This window comes from Odontesthes bonariensis, chromosome 20, assembly GCF_027942865.1.
Source record: "Odontesthes bonariensis isolate fOdoBon6 chromosome 20, fOdoBon6.hap1, whole genome shotgun sequence".
Classification (NCBI taxonomy): domain Eukaryota; kingdom Metazoa; phylum Chordata; class Actinopteri; order Atheriniformes; family Atherinopsidae; genus Odontesthes; species Odontesthes bonariensis.
This window is the reverse complement of record NC_134525.1, coordinates 15,957,998-15,982,164: the sequence shown is the minus strand read 5'-3', so window position 1 is coordinate 15,982,164 and position 24,167 is coordinate 15,957,998. Positions and strand designations below refer to the sequence as shown.

General features: G+C 44.0%; 2 protein-coding genes across 3 annotated transcripts; one reads left to right on the top strand and one right to left on the bottom strand.

Moving 5' to 3' along the window:
- Positions 1–252: 252 nt before the first annotated feature.
- On the bottom strand, positions 253–2,628 carry foxh1 (forkhead box H1). Its single transcript, XM_075452875.1, has 3 exons — positions 2,170–2,628; positions 1,440–1,544; positions 253–1,221 (listed from the first exon to the last, which is right to left on the bottom strand). The coding sequence occupies exons 1-3, from the start codon at positions 2,626–2,628 to the stop codon at positions 253–255; spliced, it is 1,533 nt and encodes a 510-aa protein (XP_075308990.1).
- Positions 2,629–6,642: 4,014 nt separating this feature from the next.
- On the top strand, positions 6,643–23,812 carry ppp1r16a (protein phosphatase 1, regulatory subunit 16A). 2 transcript variants are annotated; one of them, XM_075452582.1, is made up of 11 exons: positions 6,643–6,817; positions 15,080–16,216; positions 16,557–16,627; positions 19,714–19,859; positions 20,237–20,340; positions 20,573–20,697; positions 20,924–21,049; positions 21,155–21,230; positions 21,423–21,552; positions 21,639–21,801; positions 21,896–23,811. In XM_075452582.1, the coding sequence occupies exons 2-11, from the start codon at positions 15,970–15,972 to the stop codon at positions 22,424–22,426; spliced, it is 1,719 nt and encodes a 572-aa protein (XP_075308697.1). In that variant the 5' UTR covers positions 6,643–6,817; positions 15,080–15,969; the 3' UTR covers positions 22,427–23,811. The 2 variants fall into 2 exon arrangements, with proteins under 2 accessions (XP_075308697.1, XP_075308698.1); XM_075452583.1 differs by lacking the exon at positions 6,643–6,817 and having other exon boundaries at positions 15,903–16,216; positions 21,896–23,812.
- The last annotated feature ends 355 nt before the right edge of the window (positions 23,813–24,167 follow it).

Below are 24,167 nucleotides of genomic sequence, written 5' to 3'. Positions count from 1 at the left end.
AGTTTTGCTTCAGTAAAACTATGCGATACTCCACAGACTGAAGACATCCACAAGGGTTATTTCTATAAAAATGCTGACCTAAAAAACAACAGATTTATATGTTGCTATCTGTCAATAACACTGTCTGCAGCTTAGCACCCTTTTATAAGTTATATAACTTCAGTCGAGCTGAAGATAAATACTGAAGCTTGAGTTGCAGCAGAACCACCCCCCTCTTTTCAGAGTAGTTTAGTATCTGTTCGAGTCTGACAGTCAGTACTGATGGTACCTGTTTATGGGAGCCCCATTCTGCAGAGCGTATTGACTCTGTGTTTGAAGATGCGAGTGAGAGTTCTGACTGGTTTGTACCAGTGCATCAAACACACTCTTATTTGGAGGCACAGATTGCAACATGTTGTCCAGGTCCATGAGCAGGGGAGGGGCTTGAACTGAAACTCGCCTGTTGGGGAGGATGGGCCAGTAGGAATGGCCTACGAAGCGGCCAGGTGTCACAGGAGAGCCACCATAGCTGTAAAGGGGCAGTCCGCTATGCAGCGGCATTATTGGACCTCCACTGAAACGCATGCTAGGCGGGGCAACAGCGTTGGGGGGTGCATACTTTGCATAGGAGGTAGGGAGCTCCCATGGAGGCGCAACAGCGTCCCGCCTGGCTGATTTGTGCAGTGGCGGCCTGCAATCCTCATAACCATCTGACCCCGCTCCACCATCAGGAGGAAGGTGCTTCCCAGTATGGGACAAGCTTCTCCATTCCTCATCAGAGGAAGAGGAGGTAGAGGCAGGGCTTGCAGAGCTGGCAGAGGCACTACGGGTGGAGGAGGTGTAACGAGGTCCTGGAGCCTGCGATGGCCGAGCCATCCCCACCTCGCCCCAGCAGTCCCTACCAGCCATGTCAACGTCCCCAGAAGCACTGGTTGGTCGTAGGCTGTGTAGCAATGAGTCAATAGCGAAAGACGAGTCCAGCTTGGGTCGGAACAAGTCCTCTTGTGGCGGTGAAGGATCTCCTGGGGGCATGGGTGGGAGGGAGGTCACAGAATCACGGGGTGACTCAGATTCTGGCTTGTGCCCCTGCAGAATGTAGGGGGCCAGATCCTGAGCAAAGATAGTCTCATCCTGGCGTGACACGGCCGTGTTCTGCCTCTTCAGGAGCTCCAGAGGAACACGGCTCAGCTCCACCGCCCAGAAATTACCTTTTCCTTGAGGCTTGCCAGGGTCCTTAAGCACCTAAAAGTGGAGGGAGGATTGACTGTGTGAGTTTTGGGTTGACAACTTAGTCAAGCTATACTGACCTAGTTTCACAAATACTCATCACATGACAGTGAAAGATAAGAAACAGTTTGACCCTCATTGTGCGCCCTTAGAAGTAGCATTTCCTTGAAAGCCACTGCTGTGGCAATAGTGTTAACACTTGGCCATTGAATGTTTTTTTTAAACATACAAACCTTAACAAAGCAGTCATAAGAGGAGAGGTTGTGTCGCACAGAATCCCGCCAACCTTTGTAGTTTCCTTTGAAAAATGGAAAGAGGGTGCTGATCTCCTTGAGGATCTAGAAAGAAAAATATCAGAATGATTAGAGCTCAAACACAGATGATGCCTCTCTTTACAATGTTTCAATTTGTATTTTCAGACACTGTGTGGTGAATGCACTGTGATTTAGTGACACTGCTCTGTACACAAGTGAAATGTTTAGCGCCCCCCCCCCCCCCCCCCCCCCCCAAAAAGTGAGGTTTTGGCTTATGTAGATATCAACACTGCAAAGAAAGTCATGTTATACTTAAGGCAAAACATTTAGAGACCCTTTTTGGGCAAATGCATGTACTGTATATCTTATCACTACTCCTGATACAGATCAGTGTCTGGTTTCACCCCAGCCCAACCTTATCAAAGCAAACCAACAATGAAGAGGAGCAGTGGTCACCCAAGTGTCACAAAGAGGTGGCTGTTTAGTGTCAGTTCTTGCACTGTAAACGATCAACCCACGTGTTTTAGCGCAATTCAAAGAACATTCTCTGCAGCTAGTCTAAAGTAAATACAACTGCGCCTTGTAAGGGAATGATCCCCCACAACAAGATGAAGCAGAAATTAAGTGAAGCTCTATGTGCGTAAAACACACCATGCTCCGTCTATATCCACATGACTCTCCAATTAGTAGTTTAGCATTTCATATTTACCTCTGATAACGTCAGCTTTTTCTCTGGGGACCGTTGGATGACCATAGCGATCATTGCAAGATAGGAGTATGGTGGTTTTGGATACCGCTGATAGTTTTTCTTCTTCCCACCGCTGCTACGACCTTTCTCCCGTTCATCGCTCCGTGATTCCTGCTTCCAGTCGCTGTCTTCAGTATTTTGGTACGAGGAGTGAGGTGGTGCTGTTTTATCCATGTATCCAGCGGCACTGCTGATGTGTCCGGAGCGCGCAGAGGGCTTCTCTAAGCGCGGTGTCGGCTGGGGGGCCATCTGAGCCAGGTGGTCAGGCCACTGTTGGGATGGTGAGCTCCGACTTACACCGCTGGGAAGACAGCTGAGCGGCACATCTCTCCAGAAGTCAAGTTGATTGTCGTGATGTTCTCCAAGGTAGGACAGTGCGGGTGGTGCCAGGAGGCTCTGCTCCGGCCAGTGTTTTGTCATGCTGATGCAGCCGGGGGGGTCGGCTGAACAACGAGCGCAGAGAGGAGGGGGAAGGAGGTCAGAGAGTCGGTCCTTAACTTCTGGCAGACTGCTGGCTCCAGGTTGACTCTATTTGAAGAGCAAACAATTAACAGTTTCATGTAAATCCCGCTGCGTAATCGAGGAGGGAATGGCACGTTATCTGAGAGCTAAATGACTGATCGTCTTTGGGGGGCTGGGGAGGGTTTGTGTATGAAAAGTGGGCAAAGAAAGACAGTCCCTTTGTGATAATATCAACAAGATCTACATACAACACAGATATGCCTAAATTATTCTGTAAACCATTCTTGAAATAGGCTATTTACGCATGAGGGTTTTCAATTGGAGTGCGTTTTTTCTGTTTTTGTTGTTACACTTTAGTCTGGCATAATTCCATTTCTTTGCATCAAGTTTAACAGAAATAAATCAATAAAGTTAGTTTTCTAGTAACACTAAAACCCTGAGATTGTCATTTGGGCGCAGAACAAAACGCGTGTAGTGTGTGTGGGGGTGGGGTGGGGGTGGGGTTGTTGATACTAGAAAACTAATTTCGATTGAAGCTTACAGGCAATCAACAATTTTTGGTGAGCAATATACAAACGGAATGGTTGATATACAAACGCTGAAGGTGGCAGTTCCAGTGCATTTCGATTTCTTCTATCAATTAAGCCAAATCAAACAAATTTGTTGCGAATTTGAGAGTAAATAAACTATTATTTAATTGTGGGGAGGGAGTGAAAGTTGCCAGGTTGGATCCAATGTTTTCTTTGCACTACACAGAGCAAGCCACGCTCATTTAGACCACACGGGAGTGATACTGAATTTTGAAAATATACATGTTAGGTTGTTATATCAGCCTCAGAATGTGGAATTTTGGAGTCGATTATTGCTGCTCTGTGAGAGAGCGCAACGGGCGGGAGTGTTTTCCCCTGCGGGGTGTCTCCTGAGACCGTGCAGGACGTCATTCAGCGTTGAGGGGCTAAGTTTCGGGAATGCATGTCTTTTGTTAAAGTAACGCAGTGCTAATGTGCAAACTCTTGCTTCCCAGCAAGACAGTGAAAACAAGTTGGATTAGAAGGAACCCCGTTGGCAAACTGGGGCCGGTTCCTTAGCATGTGAGGGAGCCGTTCAACACCATTTGTGGGCTTTCTAGCGCTTACAAGCTGCTAAGTGTTACAGCTGAGCAGAGCATTCACACCTTAGGCCTATACCTGAGCTGTTGGAAACACCCTCGCTTTAAAAAAAAAAAAAACAAGAAATACCACTCAAAACAAGAATCAACAAAACTTGGATGTTTTACGTCATGTTACACAGCGCAAACCTTGACACGCGGCTTTAAAGTGTTAATTTCAGCCTTTTTATTGCACTAATGAGCGCGTCCGGCAATATTAATCTGCGGTTTGTGCCACCAAATAACACCAAGTAGTGCCAGTCCGTTATTTTGAACTACATTTCAGTTAGGATGCTCTATTCTCCTTTATTGGATGAGTGTTTAAACAAACGAAGATCTGATTTTCGGAGAAAATCATTCTTAGTGGTGAAACTTACCAAACTGATTCAGCCAATCTCGCGATAACCTTTTAAATGTCTGAAGTTTTGGACAGCAGCCAGTGCGAGTAGCACTCTTCACGCACCCACCTGTTGTAAAATGCGTCGGTGGTTTTCTCGGTTTTCTTCTCTGATTGTCATCCTATCGTATAGAAACATTGTCCCCCTCTAGTGGTTTCATCCAAAAACCCAACGTAAAGTTTGACTCCCACCCAAATCAGAAATGTTGCTAAAAGACCTGCTTTTAATAGGAGTAACTTTCCGCGACACCTCCTCCCTTATTGAGCTCGACCTCTCAGCCATCCTGCATTTGCATGATTGTCCTCTTTCATAATGAAGTGTTCAGAGCCAAAAAGAACACTGATTTGAATACAAACTGTCAATACATCCCTTCCTGTCTGCTGGAGTGCCACTTAATAGGTTTTGCCTGGATTAGCGAGCAATGCATGAGAAGAATGGGAGACTATGTGAATAGGAGGGCATCAGGACCAAGCCTGTTCACATCTAGGCTGATTATGCCAGGACAAATTCCCACTAAGCCGTCCTGAAATGCATCCCAATCCTGAGATGGACAGAAAAAGGGAAAGGAAGTCTTGGTTGTGATGTCACAGATTCACTACTTCAGGGGTGTTTAACTACTTGTGAAAAAAAAATGTCCCAAAGAAATGCAAACCAAAGGTAACAATCAATAGTGTTTTTATTTTTATTTTTATTTTTTATTTTTGTAATCTTTCTGTGTAGGTATTCCTACACTTTAAACACTAAAAGGAGCATCGCTGTGTCCTGTGTCTTCTCCTGAGGAGAAGCGACGGTAACAATGGCTCCAGCTCCCAAGCTGTTTCCTTGTTGTGTCTCTGCAGAGCGTCAGCGCTGTGCTGGTTGGCCGGGTCACCGCGGGGGTCGGCAGATCACAGAAGCACCCGTCTGTTTTGGGGAATTTGCAGCTGATTCTGATGCTGATGGGAGCCTTTTGAGATGAGTTTGCCGAAAAAGGAATGAGCACAGCAATACTGACGGACCTTTGTTGCTTTGATTTTGCATTATGGGACTGGCATGCTTTTGGGTTTATGCAATGTAGTGAGAATCTTCAAGAGAGTGAACACGCCCGGACATTTTGTGAAACCAGATATCTCACAGCTAAGGTCTGACACATACATGCACATACAGACACTCAAATGCACACAAAACAGCCTTTATACAGTGTATGACTTAGTAAACAAGGCCGGGGTGCTTTTACTCTATGGTGGGTCGCGCCCACTTGTTTTGACATGGTTTTTTCTGTCTTTTCTGTTTTTTTCATTTTGTGTGTGTGTGTGTGTGCAGTTTCCTTGAAAAAATAGATCTGTGATTACTTTATCAGTTAATTTCTACATATCACAGATTGTCATTTTGCTGCAGGCTGCGCAAAAGCTTCAAATTCAAAGGTTTTGGGGTTTTTTAGAATTTTTTTCTGACCCTTCCTTGCCAAGAGAACATATGCTGCTCTGAAGCCTCAGTTCAAGTTTCATTAACAGTTACATTTCCAGTAACTGTCTATCAGTGCTACACACTAACTTGAAGGAATCTCATTCCTTTGTAACAGCTTCCATTCAGGTTTTCCTCATACGAACCTCTCACTTCAGGTCTTTTCTACAGCATTTCTATAAAGGTCAGTACTTTCACTTGCCCATTCCCAAAAAAAGTCACTTTACTTTTCTGTAACTGTTCTGTCTGAGCAGAACAGCTTTCTGTTTTGGGGGTTGTGCTTCTGCTGCACGACCAACTTTGCCTTGACGCTCACATTCTCACTTTTAGAATTCAGTGGCATAAGCCTGAATTTATTTAATTTTTTGCCACTAACAGGAGTAGCAATCTGTCCTGGGCCAGTAAGAGTAAAATCTGTGGTTTGTCCGTGTGATCATGAGCAAACTGCAGAGAGGCAACAATGTTCAGTGTTCTGCTGATGGCACACTCAGCAACTTTTACATTAACCAATGTAAGAGAAGCCTGGAGTTGCTAAAAGGGTTTGCCCGCATTCCCTTTTTACATAATAAAAGCTATCACACACCTTTCTATTGGTGTAGGGCTTGTTGCTTGACCAACCGGCAGGGGAACAATGGTCTCAAATTTCCTGTAATTAAACGTGTGACTGAATGGATCGGTGGAGTCCAAGCTCTTTAGAAAATGTTTTGTAACCTTTACCAGCCTAATGGGGGATCAACAACTTTTTGAATGAACTTCTCAGGAAGCTCCTTTGTCCCTGTCATGATACACCTTGCACACATACGATGGGAAAAGAATACTTTGATTGATCTTCGTTATTACAATTGAACAGAATGACCTGATTATCATCCTACTGACTAACAAAAACATAAGACTCAAATTTCACCCATTAATTCCAGAACTTTTATTACAGTCACTGGAACTGACAGCATAAATGTGGCCGCTGCCGAGCACATCAGCCGAGAGACTCTGTCGCCCTCTAGTGGAGCTCCTCTTGGTTGGGAGGAGAAGGTGAAGGTCCGGTTGTTATGGTGAAGCGTTTCCCCTGAGGGCTGGACTAAGCTGGAGCGGTGCACAGCAGTTGATTCAGTTTCACAGCCGCAGACCTGCACAGGAGGTAAAACTGACAGGGAATCAACAGGTAAGCTGTAGCCGTACTTTTTCTTCTTTTTTATCCCTTTACGTCGACGTCGTACGCCCTTGCTCGGCTTCATGCCATGCTGTGTCAGCTGAGCGAGGTCGTCTTTGAGAAAACTAAAGATTTACTCAACTCTAACGCGGTGTAGCTCAATAGCGAGCAAGGCTAAGGTGACGTTAGCATGACGTCAGATCAAAGGTAGCCGATGTATTAAACTCCGCTCCACAGGTGTCTTTACCATTTTTGTTGTTTTAAATTTTGAGTTATAGAAAATGCTATAGCCTTCACTCTCCAAGTTAAGTTATTTTTATGTATAAAAGCGGGTAGCTTATATGAACTGCTTACGTTTACCTGACTGACTAAACCACCTGTTGAGCCTCTACGTGGACCGCTACGCAGGTTAGCTAATCTGTGGGACAAGAGCTTACACCTCCGTTTCTGCTTTTATAGCTTTTAATGGTTATTTACTGCCACAGTGATGGTACCGAAGTAAATATATACCGAAGGATAGTTATAGCATAACTCAAGCCCTTTTAATTGGTCAAATGTACCGGCGTTGTGAGAGGGAAACATGCCCTGTCAGGGCTACGCAGGCTGACATAAACCTTGTATGTCACTGGCTGCAGGTCTACAACCTTTCACTGCAATATAGCTGTTCCATTGATTTATATGTGGGCCAAACATTTGAACAGTCAAGATAACAAAACCACCAGTCCCTGCCTCGCTCATAAACCCCCCTCCGTGTTTGATCGACATCTCTTTTTCCATGTAGCCTACATTTTTATTTATTTTTTTCCCTCATTGTTTTGTGCAGGACCAGTGGGGCAATATTTGTGCAGCTCAGTCTGTTCTTGTGCAACCTCGCAGTCATCTCTTTGGCTTAAAAACCGTTACAGTATTTGATTCATTAAAAGGACTTTAACAGCCAGTTTATCAGCTGCCACTTTAATAACTGATCACCAGGTTCATTGTGTCGGACACTTGGTTTTCTTTTACACCTAAATAAGTGAACTGAACATCTTTTGGTTCTGGATTGGATGTTTCAGGGCCAGACGTTGGACCTGTTTTCTGAAGATGTACCAAGAGAAATACAAATCCGATATTGAGAAGATAATTACATCATTGTTTGGCTTGTCATAGATGATACTCAGCTGACTTTAATCATTTGAAGTGACTTGGATTATGTTTGACAAATCCTAAACTGTATGATGATAAAAGTGTCCCACTTGTGGTTGCAGACCCACTATTCTGCTCTCTCGCTGACCCTTTGACTTTAAATTTGCATTAATGACTCATTAACCTAAATGACCTTATGGCCATTAAGTGTTGTCGTGTGGGGTCAAAGTACTTTAAAAAAAAAAAAAAAACAGCATTTCCTTGGTAAGGATGGTCAAATATTTGCAGATTTCACCGCGTAGACCGGGATTATCTTGGAGTCTCTTTGAAGCACAACATGACTGCATACATGGCATCACATTGTTGCTGCAGATCAAGGAGGAAATCATAAAGATGTGAGATTACGTTTCAACACTTATCATAGAGTGGACTGTAACCTGTGCCGTCTTGTGAGGACGTCAGTTGGCTGTCCAATGTGTGCGTTCTCGGTTGCAGAAGAAGAGTCCTCTCCCAACGGAGCAAGCATTTCATTAGATGGGCCAAGAAACTGAGCTCTTGTTTTTATCTTGAAGTTGCTTCATAGAGGGGGTTTTCGCTGCGATTCCTAGAATATTTCATTTTTCATGATGAGATCGTTCCAGCGAGTCCGATAACTCAGTGGAGCAGGTTTGTTTCTCCCTGACATTCCTTCGCCTGTGCATAAACTCCCTCCTGCTTCTCTCCCTTCTTATCGTCGTTAACACTACGTCTATGTTTAAAACGTGAGACTTTCTGCGGGCAGATGTCGCATACACCTCATCCCGTGGGCACCATATAAAGATTCTTTATTCCTGTTTTTTCTCTCTAGCTTTGCACTTGCATGACTCGAGCCTTCTTCCTGCTTCAGATCATTCACAGTACCTAATTTAGGCTATTCTGTGTCTCCTCCCCATCCTTCCTCCTCCTCATGTTCTCCTCTATATCCTTCCCATTCTGTTCTCCACATCCTCTTGCTCTCTCATTCTCTTTCCTGTGACTCTGCATGTTTTTAGGCCCAATTGCTTAATCTCAATCTATCATACATCCACTCACATACTTTTTTTTTTTCTTCCTTGAGGTCTCCCTTTCTCCCTGCTCTCGGCTACTTGGCAGAATTACTGAGATTTCTGAGTGATTATATGGAGCAACTCAAACCTTTACACATGACAGGGCTTACTGTAGATCCTCCTCCCTCTCTCCTGTAATCGTACTTGTTCTGTCCTTGCTTCACGGCCCGAAGGCGCAATCATTTCTCATAACATCATCAAGTCATGTACAGATTAGTTTGTCGAAACCAAGGCTGAAATGTGTTTTGTCTCACCCAGAGACGGTAAGCTGACATAAACGCACACGGCAGTTCTTTTAGTTTCCTCTTCAGTTAAATGGCAAACCGGTTTCAGCTTATAATATTCCTTTTTCTTTGTATCTTATTCATATCATGCGGTATCGTGTCAAAAACAGCCTCTCCATGTATTTGGGAGGCAGTTCAGGTCATCTGGCTTTGAGTCAAATTGGAGGCAGGATCGTTCCCGAACCGTCCAGCTACATTGACTCAGCATTGTTTGTTTCAGCAAACAGGTTTGGAAGGTCCTGCGTGTATGCAGCAGCTGTTTGCTGTTGTTTCATGATGACACGCCATGAATGAAGAACACAGCAGCTTGTGTAGGCAGATTAAAGTCTGAGCAGAGGTGTAGGCCGTATTTTCTTTTCCTTTTTTCAGTTCTGCTCTTGGAAGTTTACTCATAAGCTGTTACACTAAGTTCCACTCACTGGACGATTGTATGAGCTTTTGTGAATATGTGTGTGTGTTCATAGTACTCCATTCATTACGGCTGTTGAGAGAAAGTTTGTGTTCCTCATAAGCCTTCCCTGTTAGGTCATAAAATGGGAAGAGAGTCGGAAGACTACAAATGTCTGATTGATGCGGGGATATTTTTCAAAACACATGAAATTGCCATATTTCTGAGTGTGTGTGTGTGTGCGCTGTACCACCATGCTAGAGAGCATACGGTGTCGGTGATCTCACCATATGTTTTTACTTCTGTCTGGTTTTTGCTTGACTCAGGAAATCACAAGGCTCTTACAGTCTTGCCACCAACACACTCCAAACTCTGCGTTTGTGCAGGGGCTTGGTTTATAAGAGGCCAAACTAAAAGACAAATGAAAGGCTACTTCATACCGATGGCCTTTCTACTTTATCTTTGTTTATGGGTACAGAATTTATGTGGTGGGACACTTTTTTTTTTTTTTTGATAATACACTTCGACAGTCTTCACAAATCCTCTGAACTTTACTGTCTAACCGACTATTTATAAACCTGTCGCCACCTCCAAGCTTGCAAACGTCTGCAAAGTTGGAACAACCAAAAAAAATAAAAAATAGGGGCCCTGGACATTCCTCACTTTGTGCTGAGGATTGGTTTCCTCCTTTGGTATCCATAAAAGAGGTAGGAGTGGTGACTAATCTACACGTGTACAATGACTCCTGTGCTCGTGGTTTACTGTGGATGAAAATAAGCTTTAGAGACTATTCACGCGTGGTGGGTCAAGATGACTTTTTTCTTACTTTAAAGTCTCCCTCTGATAGCCATTCGGCACGGTTACGTGCACAGTCGAGCTGAACTATTGGTTACAGCTTGACTTGAGATTTGATTGGACACACCGCATGCATGCATTGGAGGGGGAATCGAGTTCTTACCTGAAGTAAGTCCGACGCTGTGGACTGTGTGAGAAAAGATACGGGACATTCTGCTGCTTCTAACTTTCTCTTAACCGGCTGATTTTCAGTCTAATTTCCAGTGGGTGAGAACAGCTTCTATGGGAATTTGGCTTTGTGGATATACACTTCCGTTCTATATATGTTTTTTTCCTAGTGTCATGTAAACAAGCTGGCTGTAGCAGGAGCTTCGACTCCAGCTGGTTGCTTCTAAGTGACAGGGATGCATGCACACTATCTGCTTTCTGGTAGTTGCCGGTGCGATTTACTGTCAACGCCCAGTTCTGCATATTGCCTTTTATGATGGCATAACAGTGATACAAATGTCTTTACTCTGGACTTCGCCATCAGTTTAGCTTTTATAATGTCTTGATACACATCAGTGCAAGGCAAATACTTCTTGTTTGCTGACATGCGAAACGCTGCGTTCACAGGCACGTTTTGCCTTATTTAAACTTTAAGGTTTAGAACGATATACGTTGAGGTAACACATTTGATTTGTAAAGGTCTAGAGAGGAATACCGGAGCTTTAATGTGTTCTAAGTCTACACCGCGTAAGATTTAAAAGGAAGCCTCTTTACCAGTTTGAAATGTGTTTTTTCCATTTGGGTTTACGTTTGGACGCCTGTTCGAAAGACCTCAGGAACATCCAGACACCGGGATGGCCCCGCGGCCCCGGGTGTTCTGCCGTGTTTGATGAGTTGGATGGGAATACTTTCGTTTTTTCCTTTATTTGCAACTCAGCAGTGGAACTAAATCCTTGACCTTGACTTCAATGGATGCTTAATGAAATGCAGGTTGTCATGTCAGAGTAGTGACTTAGCCATCGGTGACGGTAAACCTCTGTTAGTGTGCTTTTTTGAGACCCATCCGATCTCACGAGCCCTGACGCAAATCGCGGGCCGCCGTCGGGCACGGGCGGTCAGAAAATAAACTTCCGGTTCCAGCTCTGGCACTTTGCTAGATCCAATCAATATTCCGGATTCAACAAATGAATTCAAAGCAAGAGTGACCCACTCCCCTAGTACGGCAGCCTCGGCGGATGCGTTCCCATAGAAACTGCGCTCGCGCGTCCCGCGAAATAGATGGTAAAGTTCCTCATTTATCATCGGCCAAGCCGGCTAGTGAGTTTTTTTTAATACACGCCAAAAATAACTTTCACCCGCATTTGGCGTGTTGGCGGGTGTTAATTTAGAGTTTATATCATATAAACGAGCAGCAAACAAACCTAGTCTGCACAGAGGTCTTTGACAGCTAACAACACAGCGCTAACTGCCTAGTTGTTAGCTAACTGCCTAGCACTAGATAAAAATAAAAGAACACAACTGCAATGTAACTTATCCAAGTAGTAACAAAAACACTTCAAAATATTGTAATTATGTATTACCATACGAGCAAGAAATAGTAATGTTATCCATAAAATTACACTTAAAGCTGGACAAATGAAAAACTTAAGGCAAACAGGATCATCACAAAACCTTACCTCACCTCAGCCTTTTCTTGAGCGGAGAATCAGCTGGCTACGCACACGGACGCGTGAGGGGGTGGGCGGAGATAGACTGATGTCAACTGTCATCAGCGGTGTAAATCCAGGCTCGAATCAAGCGCACCGCTGATTTTTTTTTTCTCCACCAGATGCTCATTGATCATTGAAGCCGTGTCAGAAAAGAGGCAGACTGCTAAACCGCAAAACTTAGTCAGACAGAGAGGGCATCAAGGCCACTGTGGCCTTATGGCAGATATAATTTTCAAGGGCACAAGGCCAAAGTGGGAGGGCACGAGGGCCATGGCCCTCGTGGCCCTCGTGAAATTCCTGCCTTGATTCAAAGAGAAGATTGAAGTGGGGCTTTAGAATACAAAAGCAGATATAATACTATGTCTCACATCTGGTAAAGATTTTCTGCCTACTTGTTTTAAAACTTTTAAGTGGAGGTCGGGACGAGAACGGAATGGAATTATTGTGTGACTGGTCAGAAAGTTTGAGTGCGTGTGTGGTATTGGTAAGAAATTGAGTTGAACAGTAAACATCATGGTGTGGGTGGCTGAACCTTAAAACCCTGCGCAGATTGGCTTTGGCTAAGATTTGATTTGTCTTGCAAACTCTGCCAAGGCCACTAATCGGCAAACATTGTCCTCTTGTGCCCTGACTGTTTGTCAGTGTTTAGAAACGTGTTAAGGTAAAAGATTATCTCTATTTGTTTGTTTGTGTCAAAGCTGGCATTTCTGTAAGTGAGCTCGTGTCATCGGAGCTTTTATACCCTTTTACGTTTCCCACTTATCCATCCAATCATTTAAATTGACCCGTGCTCCGTAAAGTATCTAATGTTATTACAGCTCAACAACAGGTAGTGTAAACCTTATCCAGCAACACACCCCCATCTAAACCTGTAAATAAACGGTCAGTCCATTCTACGGTGTTAACTGCTTGTCGTCGGGCATAAGTTTAAGTTGTTAATAAAATTGTCTTCATTCAAGTGACGCTGTGTCGTTTAGGACAGCTTTACGAATTGATGCTGCGTTCCACAAAATGTTTTTGGTGCTCAACCTTGAGAATATATTGCTCTCCGAGCTGCTTTGAGTGTTGCCTAGATTGAACTTTGCATATAAGCAAAATGGGTTTTCACGAACCGGAGCTCCAGTGTTCCTCAGCTTTAAAGGAGCAGAAATAGTAGCAGTTGTAAACACTGACACTCTTCGAAAAGCTGCTTTATCGGTTTAATTTTGCAGACCTTAGAATATGATATCGTCTACAATACTGCATGGTTTCTGTGTGTGGTTTGAATAACCGTTAAGCAGTATTGTTGTTATCTTCAGTCATCGGTGCTACAATAAACCTTGTTAAGAACACCTCTCCCAGTCACAGTGAAGAGGGATGGATGGGGGGGGTCTTTGTTATGATATAAATAGTGTTTTACAAATAAAATCTCATGTCATTGGTAGTCAAAATAAAACCCACATATAAGAATGTGTTTGATTTGTGAGTCAAACCATCGACATGCAAGTTTGGGAGCTTTACGTCAGGTTCTCGAAGTCTATCTGGATTGTGTCTGGAATTATCCCTCTAATACAGCTGTTAAGTTCCTGCAGGGATTTTCTCTCTTGCTCCAATCCTTTCTCCCTTTAAAGCCACTTACTGAAAAATGCAACAAAAATCTTTCCATTTGTTAGCTGGGGCTAAGTTTGCCGAGCAAACAAGTGAGTTGGACATCTAACTTACAATCCACTTGTTTCTTAGAGATGTGGTGTATTGAAGTTTGTTTCTTGTTGGCCTTTTTAACGTCAGCATGCATTTTTGGATACGGCTTTCTTTCTGTTTATTAGGAGAAACGCTGGATTAATAAAGTAACCTCACGGTCACTAGTATGTTATATGTGTACCCTCATGTTTCAATCCTGTGCATTCCAAGTCTATGTTCATTTGTGCGTTGTTTGAGTGGCTGATCCGTCGCGTGACTTCTACATTTATTGCAGTGTGTTGGGTTTTTACCCCAGTCTGAGGAAATCCTTACATTGTAGCCGTGACAAAGGGTGAGACGTTAAGTTTCTTAAAATAGTCTATCCCTAAGGCAGTAGTTAAGATTTCAGTAGGCCAGACTAAACCCTAAAGGACACTGAGATGGTAGGTGGGTATTTATATACCATATATCTAAATTTAGTCTTTTGACTCAGTATTTGCTTTCTGTTCTGGATATATTTATTTTAGCCAAGGATTTCGTTTGTGGTTATTGTAGAGACTGCCTGGAAAACACAAACGTTTCTGTAGCTATAAATCACAATGAGATGAACGTCTAAAGAAAACTTTGTAACTGCTGCTTCTTATCATTCTCTGCACACTTATTTGCCATCTAATCAGCTCATTTCTACAACACTGTAGTCCACCGCTCAACCACCTTTTCGGGTATTGACTGCTTGCTCTGTCGTGTCTGTGGCCTGGGACTACTGTCTTGTCAGTCACTCTCTCTCTATCTTACAGAGTGCCTCTAGTTGACCTTCCTCTCAGCACACGGAGGCCAAGGCCTAAATAATATATGAGCAGCCTGGAAAGAGCAGAGTGTGTGCGAGCCGTGTAATTTGGCTTGGAAGTAAATGAAAAGTAATGAGAGTGATCTTGCTGCCTGAGGTTGCCAGAGTTAGAACTTGTTCTCAAACTAAATGTTACACTCCGGTTATTGAGGGCACTTTTTCACTCCGTATCACCTTGTGAATACGTCGGCGGAAGAAAAGTGCACGTAGGCTGCAGGGCGTGTCAATCATTAATGAAAAGTGTCCCATCATCTCAGGTTTCCTTTAGGATAGGAGTGGGAGTGGAGGGAGTTGGTAGGGGGAAGCCCACGGGTTAAAGATAACATGATTAGGAGTGCAGCATGCGTATATTACACTGTAACACAGCACTCACAATTTCTCTCCCTGCCCACAGACGGCAGACTATGCCATTGAGGAACCGGTCGTTGAAACCTTCGTACCCTGGTCTCTTCATCTGAAGAACCAACAAAAAGTGCACCAACAGCAAGTCACAGAATGTTCTCCATTGACCACCAGCGGATATTTCACTTCAGTGAGGCATCAGGCCATGTCTGAATCCTGCAGACGTCCCTCTCTGCTGCCACTGAACATCTCGGTTCCTTCTGCGTTTTGAATTTATTGTTCACCGACACATATGGATTCTCAAATCTTAAATACTCCCTATTGGATCCAGGTCTTGGATACAATCAACACCAATATGGATTTAAAGCTAAAATAGTCGAACCGGGGGAGCAGTTTGACTGCCTTTCAAATCCTGCCTCACTCCCTTTTGTCTCTGCTTGAGTGTATCATTAGAGCCAGTTTCCCTTCGGTTGAAATGGATGAAAGGATGGAAAACTGGCTGAATTCCACAGCTTGGATTTTTGTTTTTTGGATACCTTTCTACCACCATTTCATTTAGGCAAGATAATGGTCTTTGAATAAAACATGGGAAAGAGACATGGCCGTGACCTTTTGGTGGCTCACGTCTGAAATCATGGAGATATCCATCACCTGATGAAACAACAGAAGTTGTTTTGTTTTGTTATAGTTTGGGGAATTTGTGCTGTTCACTTGATTTATTTATTTTTTCTCCCCATGAAAAGATATTTGAACAAAAAAAACCCACACCATCTTTTTTGTGTTCTCCTACAGGCCTTCAGCAGGCTGTAGGCCTGTTAGGTCTGACATAAGGATGGGGGGGCTTTTGTGAAATTTTGAACCCTGAATCGCTGAAAGGATTTATTACCCACGCATCACAGGCTAACTGAAACAAACTACAATATAGTAGTGCAGCCACTGGCAATGGCAACAGATCACGGCGAGCTGCTGGCTGAAATGGCGACGATCGGGCGCCTGGGTGCCACAGAACGACTAAAGCACGCCCAGAAGCGCCGTGCTCAGCAGCTGAAGGCATGGTCACAGATGGAAAAGGAAGCAGCACGAGGGTCTAGGGCCAAAGCAGACAAGAAGAAGACCCACAGCAACAGAGTGAGATTTCCCAACTCGATCACCCTGCTAGATGCAGCTGCCCGCAATGACCTGCAGGAGGGTAGGTAATAACACACCTTCGCTGTGTTTAGAGCAGCCAGTTTCAATAAAGGTATTTATGCAAAGGTTACACTGGATATGCCTCAGATTAATTGTATTAGGCTGAGCATTTTCTTTTCAAGGCTTTTATTGTTTGCTGCCAGATAAAGGCTAAAGTGGCAAATATTTCCACTGTTCATGTTCGTTGTAATTCTAGTCACACTCCAACTTGTTTTTTTACGTCAGTTTAGGGCAAACAGCTTTGACTTGGCTGTTTTAACATTTTTATATACAGTTGAAAGAACTTCACCTCAGTCATTTGTCAGAATGCCACATGTGTGCATGCATTTGTATTGTTCTAGTGAGGCAGCTGCTGAACAGCGGCGTCAATCCAGATCTGATCAACGAGGACGGACTGACAGCCCTGCATCAGGTACACACACACGGTTCATTTAAAGCGTGACAACAACATGGCACCTGACTGATTAGTTAACACTGCTGCTTGTGGTACCTGAAATGTACGACCAGGCTAAAGAGCTGCCTCTGGAAGTTGAACGTTGCCTCTCACGTGCGCTTTGATGTTTCAATTGTCAATCTCAATCTGTATCCAGATGTATGCTGAGTTCTGACTGAGAAGCAGTGCTGGTCGTCATAACCCAAATAACTTGCACCCACTGTCACCAGCATGATACACATACACTAAAACAAGCACACGGACCCACTCCTGTATTTTCAGAAATACAAGATAAGTACACTTTTGTTCAAGAAATGATAACACGGATTAGCATTTACAGTTTGAGACTGCCAGGTCATCTTTTGTGCTCTGTCTACGTTTGTGTTGTCTTCAGCCGCAGCTTTGAGGTCACAATGTGCTGTTTGCCTTTGTTATGTCGGAAATTTGACTTATCTTATGGCAGTTTCTCTTTCGTTAGGCCACAAATAGCGATGTGTAGGGGAACCCATCGTAAATGTATCGTCGTGTCCTTACGGTTCTGAAAATGAGATCAATGGAACATTAGATGAACGACAACACATGACGTATTGAACACAAGAACTATGCCAAAATGCAGAAGCAGTACATGAAAAATTAAGTCCACCCTTATTGCTTCCACTTAAAGGCGGGGTAGGGGATCTTTTTCTGGAACATTTTTTTACATATTGCTTGAAATACTCTTCACACCCCCATTGCAACCAATTAATTAAAAGTTTTGACATTAATATGAAAAGTTTTAGTGGCCTCTAGAACGTACAATCTAGGAAAAACAGTATCCAATCATTGTGAACGGTCCGTTCACAATGATTGGATACTGATGCCGTCTATCAAACTGCAATCTGCTCCTCCCTCCCCCTCCTTCCCCCTGTGCGCGTACCCTGCTCCGTGAACGAATTACGCGTCCAGAAGCTTGGCAGGAAGCTAAACTAGAGCCAGCTTGGCTAGCACCTAGCATTATTAAACGTATAGTTAGCATATACTAAATACTAAATACGGCAATGATCGATGCTTGCTGTCAGAACAGCGCTCGTACACCTTCGTGCTCGTGCGCGTTCATGTACTCTAGAGGCGTGCCTTCGGGGGGAAAGTGAAGAAAAGGGTTGGGACTTTTGACCTGTGTATTTTCAAAATGCAGCTTCGCTGGAGTCAAAATCCAGGATCTCCTACCCTACCTTTAAGAGGTTAAGTAGCAGCCGGGTGCTGCTAATAAACTGCACCTGATTAACTGGTCACCATCAGTGTGAACACCTCTATAAAAGCAGAAGTTTGGACAGTTTGCTGGTCTGGATCACTTAGGTGTGTGTTAACACAACGTCAAGGAGGAAAGATGTCAGCGATTATCTTAGAGAAGCAACTGCTGCTCCCCAGCAGTCGTGGGAAGGGTTTAAGACCCTTTCTGAACTCCTTGGAATCCAGCATTCTTCAGTGGCACACAGTTGCCAATCCTCTCAGGAGTGAGCGTGGCAGCAATTTCACTCCAAAGTCAGACTGTGCATGTTTAAGCCCCATACACACACGTCGCTGCTATTTACTCGCTACTCGCTCACTCGCCTACTCGCCACTCGCTTGGGTGCTTTTGCTGACTTGGTGTGTAGAAGTTGGGTGGCCACTGTTTGGAGAACACTGGGGGAAGGTCACCTGTCAATAATCTGTATTCTGCATTTTAAATGGCTACTCGCTTTTACTCGCTTACTTGCGTCGCTCGAAGTTGAAATATGTTCATCTCGGAATCCGCCCACATCGCATCGCTTGTACTCTCCTCGCCTCGCGTGAACACATAGACATTCTATTGACTTCACTCGCTGAGCGAGGAAATAGCAGCGACGTGTGTGTATGGGGCTTTACTGTTGAAGTTTCTGACAGCACATTAGAAAAAAGCTTCAACAGCTATGGCTTGGTGGAAGGGTTGTGGAGAGAGGAAAAAATAAGGAGCATGTTTTCTTTGGACAGATGAGACATGCTTGGACATGTTTCGTCGTAATGGACTGAGCTCCATTTGGAGGAAACCCAAACACCTCATGCCAACTGTCAAGCACCGACGGTGGTGGAGTGCTGATGATTTGGGCTTGTTTTTTTTTTTAGTTGCAGGACCTGGACACCTTGTAGTCCACCATGAACGTATTTTAGAGTCATATGTGAGGCCATCTGTCTGACAGACGGTAGAAAGGAGATCATGCAACAGGACAATGATCCCAAGCACACAAGGTGTTGCAATAGCTGAGCCAAAGTCCAGACCTCAGCCTGACTGAAAGGCTGTGGCGTGGCCTTAAGAAAGCAACATTTGCTCCACAAACACAGGAGAGACTAATTACTCCGTATAGAAAATGATTGAAGTTGTTGCCGCTAAAGGTGGTTCCTCCATGCTTAGTGAGTCACGGGGTGAAGTTTTTCACTGTGTGCTTCTGTATTTAGGCTTAATATTTTCATTTTAACGTGTCACACAGTGCAATGTGTGGTGTAAAGCTCTTTGAGGTTGCATTTACTTTACTTTGGGACCTGGTAACGACCAGATTGTTTTTTTTTTGTTGTTTTTTTTCTTTTCCTTTTTTTTTCTTCTTCATCTGACTGAATCCATAACACATTTCCTATTTTATTGTTGACTGCAAAGTTAAGACGAACCAATTTAAAGCTAAGTATGAGTCTTAACAATTTAAATATGGATTTTTATCACCTTTTTTTTTTTTTTTTTCCTTTCCTTCTTTCTACTTATAAGTAACACAAACGTGCGCCTCTTTCACTCATGAGAGGAGTGTCTGTCAGCACAGGGAACCCTTTATGACAGCAGTTTGGGCTGCCTTTCCTCTTGGAAAACTTAATGTTTGCACAGCACAGAACAAAGCTATGCTTTTTCAAGCCAGTGCAGTAGCTACCATTAAGAATAGTGCATGCATTTATCCATTTGTGCTTGTTCTCGTTCACCTACTCTACATGTTTTGCGTGTGTGTGTGCGCGTGCGCACTTATTTCACGTTCTCTCTATAATTATCATTCACTTTAATATCTATCGACATATGCTCTCTGTCTCAGTGCTGCATAGATGATTTTGTGGAAATAGTGCAGTGCCTGCTTGATGCCGGTGCCAGTGCGAATGCCTGTGACAGTGAGCTGTGGACACCGCTGCATGCTGCTGCCACCTGTGGACACACCGGACTGGTGCAGCTCCTTATTCAAGCGTGAGTGTACCTATGAATTTCTTTCTTGGTTTCACTTCTTCTTTGTAAAATCCTTGTCCCATTTTTCAAAATGTACAAAACCTCAAGCTGATGATAAATATATATATGTATATACTGCAAAGCAATCACTCAGCTGTTTTTATGATGGTTTCATTCTTCTACTCGGGTAGAATTTCTATATTTTTTTTGTTGACTGGAGCATAAACAGATTTGGAACCACAAAAGCGCTATGTTTACAGACACAATGCAAGTGTGGCCGCTGTCCGACAACACTTTGCACACCAGGGATTATCACTTTAATCCCGTTCACTTTGTTTTGTGGATGCATGGATGAATGCACTCTGTGTTTTTGCATGTCTGTGTGTGCCTGCTTTTAGTGGAGCTGACTTGCTGGCTGTGAATGCGGATGGCAACATGCCCTATGACCTCTGTGAGGACGAGGCCACCCTCGAACTGCTTGAGATGGTTATGGCTGAACAGGGTCAGTAAGCTGAGTCGAATCAAAATTAATGTTTTTTTATTTCCATGTCAGCAATTCTTATTGTTCCATGAATGATATTTCCCTGACTTCTAACTCTTGAACCCTCCAATTGGTCAAGAAATAAAAGACACGTCTTTCCACATGAGCTTTGCACAGCTCTCATACATCGCAAATGAAATCAGTTGATACACACCAGTGACTGGTGTAACGGGCATCTTTGTTCCCCGTTCAGGGATAACTCAGGACCGCATAGATGAATGCAGGGGAGCTAAAGAGATGGCCATGCTCGCAGACGTTAAGGCTCTGGTTCAGAGCGGAGCAGACTTAAATGCAGAGGACAATAACGGAGCAACACTGGTGAGACAGATGGACTCTTGCTGTTGAAAGTAACTGCTAAGTTGTGAAACAAGGGTGGAAAAAGTGCTAGCCGGTACAGCCAACAACAGAGAGTTTTGAAAATGTCCAAAAAAATTTTGGGAGAGGTTGTGGTTTTTCTCTTTTATTTGCCTGGAGCTGTGGAAGTCGGTGCTTGGCTCACACGAAGCCTCACTGTTGTTTGTTTTTTGTGTCTAACTCCTCTCAGCTCCATATTGCATCTGCCAATGGCTATATGACTGTAGCAGAGCTGCTGCTAGAAAACAGGGCTCAGATGGAGGTGAAGGACTCTGACGGGTGGACGCCGTTGCATGCTGCCGCCTGCTGGGGACAGGTTGGTACTGCAGCCATACCAACAAAGACTCTAAACTCTGTCCTTTACTGACTCATGAAGTATTATTATTATTATTATTATTAGTATATTGTTTTTGGTTCTTAGATTCAAATGGTGGAACTACTTGTGGCCCATGGAGCCAGTCTGAACACCAAGTCTGTGCTGGAGGAGACGCCTTTAGGTCAGATCACTCTTTGTTGGTCCTCTTTTATTAATTTTGTTTCTAATTTATCAGACTTCAATGAAGGACTTGCGTTACACCTCTGTGATGTGAAGCATAGTAGTAATCTTTTTTGAAGAAGAAGTTGTCTCTCATTGTCAGTTTTGTGAGACATTTAAGTTTTTCTAACCTTTCCTGTACTTTTCTTCACAGATGTATGTATGGATGAGGAAGTCAGAGCCAAACTAATGGACTTGAAACATAAACACGATGCCATCATGAAAAGTCAGGACAGGCAGAAGGGCACCCTGCAAAGACGAGTGTCGAGCACTGGAAGCCGAGGGTAAGAGAAGGATCTCAGGGGAATTGGAGGGTGAAAACTGTACGCAGAGGTCAGAGCACTCAAGTGTTTTACGTTTGCTCATACAGTAAGGTGGTGCGTCGCGTTAGCGTTAACGAGCGCTCCAGTCTGTACCGGCGAGAGCACCACAAAGAAGCCATCGTGTGGCAGGAGCGCGGCCGTCAGCCTGAGCCTCAGGACGACGATGAGGACAGGCAAACTGATAACGAGCTGCACCAGCAAGCCTCCATGGTGAATGAAAATGTCCAGTTGTTGTTTTTCTCACATCGAGAGTGTGGCGCGATTAACCTGTGTGCTGTTTTCGAACGTTCCTCTTGTGTCTCAGGTTGCTGGTGGCACAGCAACATCATGTTTAGAAGAACTCGAGGCCGCAGACCGGAAGATCGCATCTAGCTTAGGAAACGGAGAGACCTCCGTTTCCCTGGCATCCTCTGTACCTGGAGAGCTTTGGAGCGGTGGGGGTCGCATGGAGCGCAGTGCCTCCTACGAGCTCAGCTCTGCATCTGGAGCTGGGTCCGCAGAGGGTGAGGCCACAGACAGAATGTCTCGGGAAAAATCGCACCAAACTCTGGCGGACCTGAAACGCCAGCGGGCAGCTGCTAAGCTCAATAAGTTCCCAGCACCTGCTCCTCCCCTGCCTCCCCCTGTAGAGGAGGAGCCTTCTGCTGCAGCAGCTGAGATGACAACCTCTCAGGCCCAGCCAGAAAACCACCCCACAATGACCCCCACAGAGCAGGCGGTCTCCCCCGACCAGGTGTACTTCACCCCAGCCAGCGGAGATCCTCCACTACTGAAACTTCGAGCCCCTGAGGAGGACCAGTCCAACAATAAAGAGCCTTGCTGTGGCCTCATGTAGACTGCCTCTCACACTCAGACACGCTGCCTACAAAGCACAGAAGCTGTGCGGGGTTCCACTCCAAAGTGGCGGACACACTTGAAATTAACACTGAAGACTGTAAGTGAGGGCCACATGCCAATGATGGTTTGATCTACATTGCAATTCAAGTGCAATCTATGTTCTCCTCTTTGTTTCTTTTCCTTTAATTTACACAAACTGTGAGTTCTCCTTCCTGCACCTCTCTGCCGGCCGCCAGGTCAGCTAAGGAGAAGGACAGATCCCGGTCTCTCAATCACAAGTAGTTCTCCATTCTTCACTTCTTTTCAGTGACCACAGTGAAATGTCTTAGAATCAAGTAAAATATGAGTTGTTGAAGTAAAAATGAAATTTCTGATTTTATTTGAATGAGAATGAGGTTGTTTCTTTGCTTAATGGCTGCTGTTAAACATTTATTTTACAAGTGAAAAAGATTTTCACACTTGGAAACAATGATCGGTAGTGACAGGTTGATTATATGCAGCAGTTACACTGAATTTACTTAAGAATGGACTGTTTCCATGCTTGTTTTTGTTTTTCATGGATTGAAAATACACCGGTTAGTTTGGCCTTTTGATGCATAAAAAGCTCACATTTGAATATTTGTCATAGCTGCACTTTGTAAATTGTTTGTCTTTATCATGAGATGATATTTAAAATCAGTGGGAAATTGACTCATACCTTTATTACGCCCAGATTCCTAGGATTCTGTCAGTATTTCTATTTTTCTACGCTCAGAACGGAATCATTATTTATTCTGTCTTATACTAAGAGAAACGACTGTTCCATTTTAAAGAGCGGCATGATGATGCGAGAGTCTGAGGGGAAAAGTATTTTTGTGTTCACGCATTTATCAAAGACGCGGTTATTAGATTTCCTGTCAAATCAAAAACACTTGTAGTACGTTTGCTAATCAGAGGTCGGTGCCTTCATTCGGTGGCTTATTTAACGGTGGTTTGCAATGGTTGCACAAAGTCCCACATCAAAGATTTTGGTGAGCGGTGGGATGAAATGATCAGACGTGGACATGATGTTCTGTAAATGCACTGCTTACTGTTTCGCATTTCAGTTTTGTTAGTGATTTTTACTGATCCCTGTTCAGAAAAAAAAAACGAGACATAAAAACACTGTTTTCACAAACGATTTTTGTATTATTTTTTTTTATCATGCAGCTTCTCCTGCCTCACCTGGATATTGTCAGCATTGATGTGTGAAGCGAGGGAATATAATGATGGGCTTAATGGAATGTTGTATCCATTTTGTTGTGTTTTATTTATGCTGAATACCGGGTCAGGGTTGGGTGATGGTCTTCTGGTTCCAGACCGTCAGCCTTCCTTGTCCACCTGAGGTCTGAAGGGGATTCCTCTAGTGGTGAAATTGAGCAGTTGAAGCCCAACCTTTTCTCTTCCTCTTACATCACACTCTCCCACACTTTCAGCACATCTCGAATGTCACAGTCTGTTCTTATCGGTCTGCCAGCAGGCAGCAGTTGACACACAAAGTACACTCTCCCCTACAGGATTATCACAGTGTGTTGTCCAGTTTCGGGTTGTTTTAAATGTTTTTTTTTCCCCTTAAAGATGCACCTGAATATGTGTGCGGTGATCACACCCGCAAACATTAACGCACACACAGATCACGACATTTTTTACGCAAGGTTTATGCGGCTTTAACAGCCGTCGTGTTTAAATAGTCCTGTTGACATTCCGACATGTTTTGACTG